This window comes from Empidonax traillii, unplaced genomic scaffold (assembly GCF_003031625.1).
Source record: "Empidonax traillii isolate 1590-97213 ecotype Southwest subspecies unplaced genomic scaffold, ASM303162v1 scaffold1932:size82158, whole genome shotgun sequence".
Classification (NCBI taxonomy): Eukaryota; Metazoa; Chordata; class Aves; order Passeriformes; family Tyrannidae; genus Empidonax; species Empidonax traillii.
The window spans coordinates 62,972-70,895 of record NW_020957125.1 but is presented as its reverse complement, the minus strand read 5'-3'; the positions used below and the strand labels follow the sequence as shown (position 1 = coordinate 70,895).

General features: G+C 53.1%; 1 protein-coding gene across 2 annotated transcripts; it reads left to right on the top strand.

Annotated features, from left to right (window-relative positions):
- Window positions 1-6: 6 nt before the first annotated feature.
- Window positions 7-7,480, top strand: ANP32E (acidic nuclear phosphoprotein 32 family member E). 2 transcript variants are annotated; one of them, XM_027909048.1, is made up of 7 exons: window positions 7-125; window positions 1,552-1,701; window positions 2,179-2,301; window positions 2,714-2,876; window positions 3,721-3,875; window positions 4,495-4,546; window positions 5,436-7,480. In XM_027909048.1, exons 1-7 carry the CDS (start codon window positions 72-74, stop codon window positions 5,498-5,500), a joined length of 762 nt encoding a protein of 253 aa, XP_027764849.1. In that variant the 5' UTR covers window positions 7-71; the 3' UTR covers window positions 5,501-7,480. The 2 variants fall into 2 exon arrangements, with proteins under 2 accessions (XP_027764849.1, XP_027764848.1); XM_027909047.1 differs by having other exon boundaries at window positions 5,433-7,480.
- The last annotated feature ends 444 nt before the right edge of the window (window positions 7,481-7,924 follow it).

Sequence of the window (7,924 nt, the reverse complement as noted above, 5' to 3'; positions counted from 1 at the left end):
CAGCGACCCCCGCGGCCGCTCCCGGCCACCCTCCCTCGCCAGTGCGGAACCGCGGGAGGAGGGGGGGGGCGATGGAGATGAAGAAGCGCATCAACCTGGAGTTGCGGAACCGGGCCCCCGAGAAGGTGAGGGGCGGCGGGGCCGGCGGGGCGCGCTCCCCCTGCCCCTCGGGGCCGTCGCCGCCGCCTCGGGCCGTGCGGGCCCGGCGGCGCCGCCGAATCTGGGTCAGCCGTGGCGCAGGGCCCGGCGGGGCGCGGGCGGCGCTTCCGGCGCGGCCCCGGGACCCGCGGGCCGCCCGCGCTCCCCCCGCGCCTCCTCCCTCGGGGCGCCCCGAACTTCCCGGGGGGCGCGGCGGCCCCGGCTCCCCCCGCCGTTAATCCGCCGCTCCCGCCGGCCGCAGTAAACAGGTCACGGCGGCGGCCCCGGCCGCGGCCCGCCGCTCATCGCGGCGCCTTTAATTAGCGTTAATTACCGCCCTTTCCCGCGCCCGCCGCCCCGCGGGGTCCCCGTACCCCACCCGCGTTCCCCCCCTCTTCCCCCGCCGTGCTTCCAACTTCCCTTTTCTTCGGGGAAAAAAAAAAAAAAAAAAAAAGCCCGAAGCCCGTGGAAAAGCGGGAGCGCACGTGCTGCCTCCCGAGCATCGCTGCCCACCGGGGACATCAGTACCTGGCTCGCCCCACGAGTAAAGTCCGGCCTCGGCGCACGTGGGTTTTTCAGGGGGAGGAAAAGTTCCCGAAACTGTTGATTGAACTCGCCCGGCCGTGCTCCCGTGGAGTTTGTGGGTTGCAGGTACCCAGAGAGGCCTCCACTTGCTGCCAGCGTGCGGCTGCCGGGGGCGAAGCCGGGAAACCGCCCCTCTCTCCAGGCAGCTTTCCTTAAAACTCGGTGTTTTTGTGGAAAAAATAAAGTAATAGCGGGAAGCTGGCCCAGTGCTGCCCGGGGTCTGCAGCGCTCCCAAAATGTTGTTAATGAAAAGCTTGTGGGGAAAGGGAAGAGTCACCTTGTGCCTGTCCTTTATCGAGTGGATGTTCCACTCCAGGTAAAATAACTGAAAATTAATTGGCTGCTCCTTGTCACCGCTTCTCCAGGCACACGGCCTGTATTGATTATCAAGTGTCTTTGGCACGAGGAAATTATTTAATTGGGCTTAAATGACCTGCAGAACTCTCTGGGAAAATCATCCGGAGTCGGCAGGTTTGGGGTTCTGAGTGAGACTGGTTTGAGGGGTTTGAGTATGCACAGTTAAATGGGGAGCCTCGGGGATGAGTTGGTAGCTGGGGATGAGTTGGTAGCTGGCTGCGTGCACAGCAGCGCTGTGGGGAGCCGTTCCAGGGTCTATCGGGGGAGTTTTGGGGCCAGGGGGCAGTTTTTGCAGAGTTTGATACGTGCTCAAAGGAAAGCACTTTTAGATAAGTGGGTGTTGGTGATATTGGGGCACGAGTGTGCTGTGAATGTAAACCAAGCCCCAAAGCAGCAGCCCCTGCCCGTGTCGGGGCTCAGGTGAGTGGGGGGTTTGGTGCTGCGACACCCACACGGGTGGCCTGTTGGCAGGTGACGGAGTTGGTGCTCGATAACTGCCGGTCCAGCAACGGGGAGATCGAAGGGCTCAATGACTCCTTCAAGGAACTCCAGTTCCTCAGCATGGCCAACGTCGAGCTGACGTCGCTGGCCAAGCTGCCCACGCTGAGCAAGCTCAGGAAGGTGCGTATCTCCCGCCCGCCGGCGCTCCGGGAGGGCGGGTTGGACTTGTGTGGCGCTAACGGTGCTTTGTCTGCAAAATTTTGGGTTTTTATTTTCAAATATGAAGTTATTTTGGGTGTCTCCAGTCAATTGTGGCCAGCTGGGCTCGGTCGCCGGCTCTGGGGTGGTAAATGCTTGGCTGTGGACATGGTGAAGGTTGGCTGTGCCTCGCTGAGCTCTCTTGGGGAGAGCCCTGGGATTGCTGGCAGGGAGCTCCAGTCCTCATAACTTAAAACTGAGGTGCCCTAAACCCATGAGACTTCCAGGAGCATTTTATGATTCCCAGCTTGAAGGAACTTTTTGACAGACTTTGGTTTCTTGACTTGGGCGACTCTTCCAAAGTGGCTAAACGCTTAAAGGGAGAACGAACAACGATGAAGCAGCTGAATCTAAGGGTGAGAATCCAAGTGTTTAATTCCTCTTTTTCCTGTGCAATAGCTGGAGTTGAGCGACAACGTCATTTCTGGAGGCCTGGAGGTCCTGGCAGAGCGATGTCCAAATCTCACATATCTAAATCTAAGTGGCAACAAAATCAAAGATCTTGGCACTGTGGAAGCTCTTGTGAGTATGAGGTGGGAGGGGCTCGGGAGGTTTCACAAATAACTACTTCTTGTCAAGAATCCATTCGTATTTTTGGGAATGGGTTGGTACAAACATTTATCAGTCTCGTGGTCAGAGGAGGGAGATGCTGGTGGTGATCTGTTTTTCTGGATGATTGGGGTGTCTGCACACACAACCCAACCCCCAGGACGCGAGGGAGCCTGTGGGTTTGGGAGCTGGGGGGGTGGTTGTTCTGCACAGGCTTTGGGGGTTCAGCCACTGGCAGAACTTGGACTGAACTTCTGGGGAGAAAAACCCTGACTGGAAATGAGGGATGGGGACACAGTAAATTGTGTGACCGCACTGTACCTGGCAGCGCCGCGTGGGTGTGTCGAGGACAGGGGGGAAAAACCCTTTTTTTGTTCACTTCCAGCAAAATCTGAAGAACCTGAAGAGCCTTGACCTGTTCAACTGTGAGATTACGAACCTGGAGGACTACAGGGACAGCATCTTCGAGCTGCTGCAGCAGATCACGTACCTGGACGGGTTCGATCAGGAGGACAACGAGGCGCCCGACTCGGAGGATGACGATGACGGTAACTCCCCGGAGCAGTTGGGAGCAGGAATGATGGATACTCTGCTGGAGTAGAGCTCTCTCTGCAGTGCAGGGACATCCTGAGCACAGGAGGGGGGTTCTGCTCGTGTTCCTGAAGCGCCCAGTCCAGAGTGTGTTTGGTATTAACACACTGAGGCAGAGCAAAAGCTCTGTCAGAGGGTTTGAGTCCTGCAGGAGCTGCCTGGGATGAAGGGAATTGGCCTAAAGGTACTTTTAACAAAGGCACAAATGCTCTCTAAGTAAATTGTTGCCAGCAGTAAAGCCCTCTGTGCTGCTGAGTGATACAGAGCGAGGGGACGCGCTCTGTTTTCAATAAAAAAATTCGAATTTCACAGGGGTTTGTAGTGGCTTCGGCCTCGTGCTTCAGTGTAATGTGATTTTTGGTTCCAAAAGCACACCAGAAAATTTCCTTTTGGTCTCATCTTGGTTGCAGTCCTTAAGGAGCTGCAGGTGTAGCATTTCCCAGGCAGCAGGTAACAGAGGTGTGCACTATGCTAAGCTGGTTTTGCCTTAAAATATTTTAGAGTTGGGTTCTGTAGTGAAGCCCCTTTCTCTGGTAGGAGTTTGTGTTTGTAGCTGCTTCAGGTGTCGAATTTTGCCTGAAGCTTGAGATGGAAAAACAGTGGGAGCCTTTCTTAGAGGAAAAATGGCAAAGATGAACTCTGTTCCAATCGTGGTTGGTTCCCACGTGTGGCCTGCATTTAGGGGAAAAAAAACAAAAGTAAAAATCCCCAGATCCTTCTGGGAAAAAAGCTGTTAGAGCCAGCTCACCCTGGTGTGTTCAGAGAGGAGTGAATGGCCTGTGTGTGTGTCCTTCACTGCAGAAGGGGATGAAGATGACGATGATGATGAGAACGAAGCTGGGCCTCCAGGAGAATATGAAGAGGAAGACGATGAAGATGATGGAGCTTCAGATCTGGGGGAAGGTGAAGAGGAGGAGGAAGTTGGTCTTTCTTACCTGATGAAAGAAGAGATTCAGGTACAGTTGGTAAATTCTGCCAAATGCAGGAAGGGAAGCTCCTGTGGGGTTCTGTGGATACAGAAAACAGTTCCAGTCCAGTTCCAGGGTGTGGAAAAGAGCTGCCTTTTACAAGGGGATGGGCAGAGTCTTGTGGAAACTTGGTGAGAGTTTGTTCCTGTCAGGCAGTGGGTTCAGTTCCCATATTCCAAGGGCAGATGTTGGGTGGGCTGTTTCCCCATCTTGACTTGTCACGCTCCCCTGTTTGTCAACTTCCACCGAGCAGAGGGATACAAAAACAAACCCTGAGTTTGCTGAATTCTCTGGAACTGATGGTTTACATTTCTCAGCTTAAAACAAGACAGAAAAGCCAAGACAACAACTTACTCGTTTTCACAATAACTTGGGAAGATAATGTTGTGCTTTGTCCTACAAAGGAAGTCCAAAGCCATCAGCATCTCTCTCTCCCGGTTGTCAATAAGTTCTGAGCTGGTGCGACGTAGTGAGCAGTGGGGGAAGAGCAAAGAAATGAGACTCTGGGGCCAGCTGCTGCCCCAGCAGGATTTCTGCCTGGGATCAGTGTGGAAGGAAGGCTTCAATAAACAGCTACTGTAAAAAACGTTTCCTAATTTTTGTACAGGATGAAGAGGACGATGACGACTACGTTGAAGGAGGCGATGAGGAGGAAGAAGGTAAGTGCTGAAGTTGTAAATGGGACAGTCAGTCCTTTATAATTCTATACCTTTTGTGGGTTTGGGACGTGCAGATTAACACAGAAATAAAAAGTAAAATAAAAGTGAGGCAGAAACATCAATTTTCCAAAAGGGAAGACGCTGCATCTCCTGCTGCTCCGAGGTGCAGTGTGTGATCCCGTGTGGAGAACGGGCTGGGGCTGCTCTGGGGCATTTGCCAGAGCACCAAGTTCTGCTTGAAACAAGTGGGTTACTGGAGTGTTCTTTAATAATTCTTATAAAAACTTCCACGTCTGTGTGAAGACAAGTCCCAGGATTTCTCCCCAGCTGAGCCCTCATCTGCTCCATGCACTGGGCTCAGCGGAGCAGGTTTGGGAGCTGGACCTTCCCCTTGCAAAAACGGGAATTTTGGAGGAGCAGCAGCGTGAAATCTTCACTCTGTGCAAATACAGCCCTGGGGTCGGCATGGGCCGTGGGGCAGGGAATGGCTCCTGGGGAATTCCTGGACTGGAAGGGGCAGGATTGCACTGCGGGCTCCCACCACCAGAGCGCACAGCACGCCACCCAAATCCGGCCTTTTCCTGTGGAAAAGCTCCAGGACATTGTGTGGAATCCTGGTCTGTCCCTGGGGGACAGGAGGGAGCACGTCCCACCTGGTACCTGCAGGAACTGCTGGGCTGGGCAGGGGGTTGGGGCAGCTCTAAAGAGGGAGCCTTGGGAATGCCCTGCTCCCCTTGGGAATGCCCTGCTCCCCTTGGGAATGCCCTGCTCCCCTTGGGAATGTCCTGCTCCACTTGGAATGGGGATACCCCGCTCCCGTCCCCTGCAGGGGGGTGCTGTGGGAGCAGAGCTGACAGGCTGCCTGCATCCATCCCTCTTCCCTTAGCAGAGGGCGTCCGAGGGGAGAAGAGGAAACGAGAGCCCGAGGACGAAGGCGAGGAAGAGGAGGATTAATCCGCAGGACCAGCCTCTCCAGTTACGGAAGACGCAATAGTGATTATGCAGCTCTGTATGTCCATGTACCATAGGTGTCCCGACAGAAATCCTATGTTAACTTTTTATAGCAGAAGTGTGGTTTTACTATTCCTGCCCCTTTTATCATTCCAGATAAGCTCTGATAGCCCGTAGGAACCTTCTGTAGAGAACAATTTTCAGTCCTATAATCACTGAAGCCATTGGCAAATTCCCCCCCCCACTCCTCCTCCTCCCCACCAGACTTTTTCTTTGGAGCTCTTTAATTTCGTACAAACTTGCTGTGTTGGTCATCGTTAGCCCCGAGTCCAACCCCCCCCTTGCCCCATGGGTTTAATATTGGGAACTTCCTTCAGGATTTTAAAGTTTTTATGCTTAAAAAGATAAATTGAACAACGCTCTGTGGCAAATTTCACAGTCTCTTAAATCAGTTGATGCTGAGTTTTCCAGGGATTCCACTGGAAACCCCCAACTAGATGACACCCGTGTTTCAGGTTTTTACAAAGTGTCTCCCGTGATATTTTTTAAGGCTTCTCTCCAATTTGGGTGTTCCAGGGTGAAGCCTCAGCGGGTTTCAGAAGATCTTTTTGTTTTCCTGCTTGCTCCGATGCTCAGTGTTTGGGGTATTCGCTAGATTCCTTCAGGGGTGTATTTTGGCAAACAGAAAGAGTTGTGTTCCATACAGGGTTGCAACCCATAAATTTTTCTCTCCCAAACCCATTGTCACTGCAAGTATTAACAAAGCAATTAATGTGTAGTTTTAACCCATTTCGCTAGAAATCTTTGTTAAACCTTCACTCACTTCGCTCTCGCATTGTCATTGTGGGAATTCTGCACCAATCATGGCTATAAAATGTGTAAAATAGATGAAATATGCATTTCTGATGCAGAAGTGAACGGGTAACTCCTCCAAGCGCGTTGTTTTCCAACCCCTTTTCCCCCCCCCCAGCTTTTCTAGAACCGTTGAAGGGAAGGATGAACCCAAGCTGGTCCTTCTCTGCACGTCACCTCTCAGACTGTAAATCTGGCCGAAGGCGAAACGCTCAGTTCAACGTGTGACAGTCAGGAATATTCGGGGGTTTATCTCGAGGTGCAGGGGATGTGCAGAGAAGCTTTTCCCAGCAGCCTTTAATGATTCCCAACAGTTCTGCCCCGATTGTACCACCTTTCCTGTCGGAAACAAGCCCCGACTTCCAGCGTTCCCCCTTCCGCCGCGGTCTGGGTTTCACGCAGCGCAGTCGTGGTTTCACGCCGACTGACGCCTCACGTAGGTCCTGAACCAAATATCACACACAGCTTTATTCCAGAGACTTATTTTTGTATCTGTCCTGGCTGCCGAGAGCTGCCGGAAACTGGGGAGAGCCCGCGGGTAGGAAGAGGGAGATCCCTGGGCCTGAGTCAGTCCCCATCGCCCGGTTCCCTGTGGATGTTCCGTAGGAATTGCCCACAGTAGTTCGATGTGACCTCCGGCTCTTCAGTGGAGTGCAGATCGTGCAGGGTTGAAGTTCTGCAAAGCCCCGTTCCCTCTGCGTGTGGTTTTTTCCCCCCCAACTAGAGCCTTAACTCCGGGTTTCTCCTGTAGCTGTGCAGTGGCCTCGGAGCGGAGTCAGGCGGGCGGTGGCACACTCGGGAACAGCTGACTCCTTGGGCTTTGTGTTTTTTTTAAGGAATATCTCCAAAAACGCTGGAAAAGTCATGGTGAAACTTCCTTTGCGGCCACAACCGAGTCCTGTGTTTGTGATGAGTCCTGGGTGGGTCATTGCACAGTCCATCATGTCCTGGGGGCTCTGGGCGAGGCACTCGCTCCACGCTCAGCTTTGAGAGAAAAGGTGTTTCCCCATCCTTTTGCTTATTGTTTTTAGATTGAAACCTGTTATTTATAAGTGTTGTCCGTTACAGCACCTCCCTGTCAGGGCTTTCCTTAACTCTCTGTTACCGATGCAGATAAAATTAGTTTTAAATTGAGAAGAAAAAGAGTCTATTTTGGTGGATTAAAACGATGCGGGCAGCGGGCTCGTTTGGGTGGGCGAGTCCCGCTGCCGAGACCAGACCGACTGAGCTCCGAGGGGTGACAGCCCTTCCCCAGGCCACACTTCCCCAACAGCCACAGCCCCCACGTGGAACCCGAGCCCCTCACGGTCCCAGCTCCCGCTAATCTGTCGGTCCCGGTGTCACCGTCCCCGGTCCCGCGCCCTGCGCTCGGCATGCAGCAACAGCGTTTTTTAACGAGGAATTCAGAGCCTCCGGATAACTTTTGAAACTTTTTTGCTTGGTGGGTGGTCTTTTCATGCAAATACGTCAGGGTGGGTTTTATATTTTGTAGAGGTTTTGTCCTATTTTAATGCTCTTTGTATGGCAGTCTGTATATAGTGTGGTTCGGTTCCTTCTCCGACTCTTTCCTGAAAC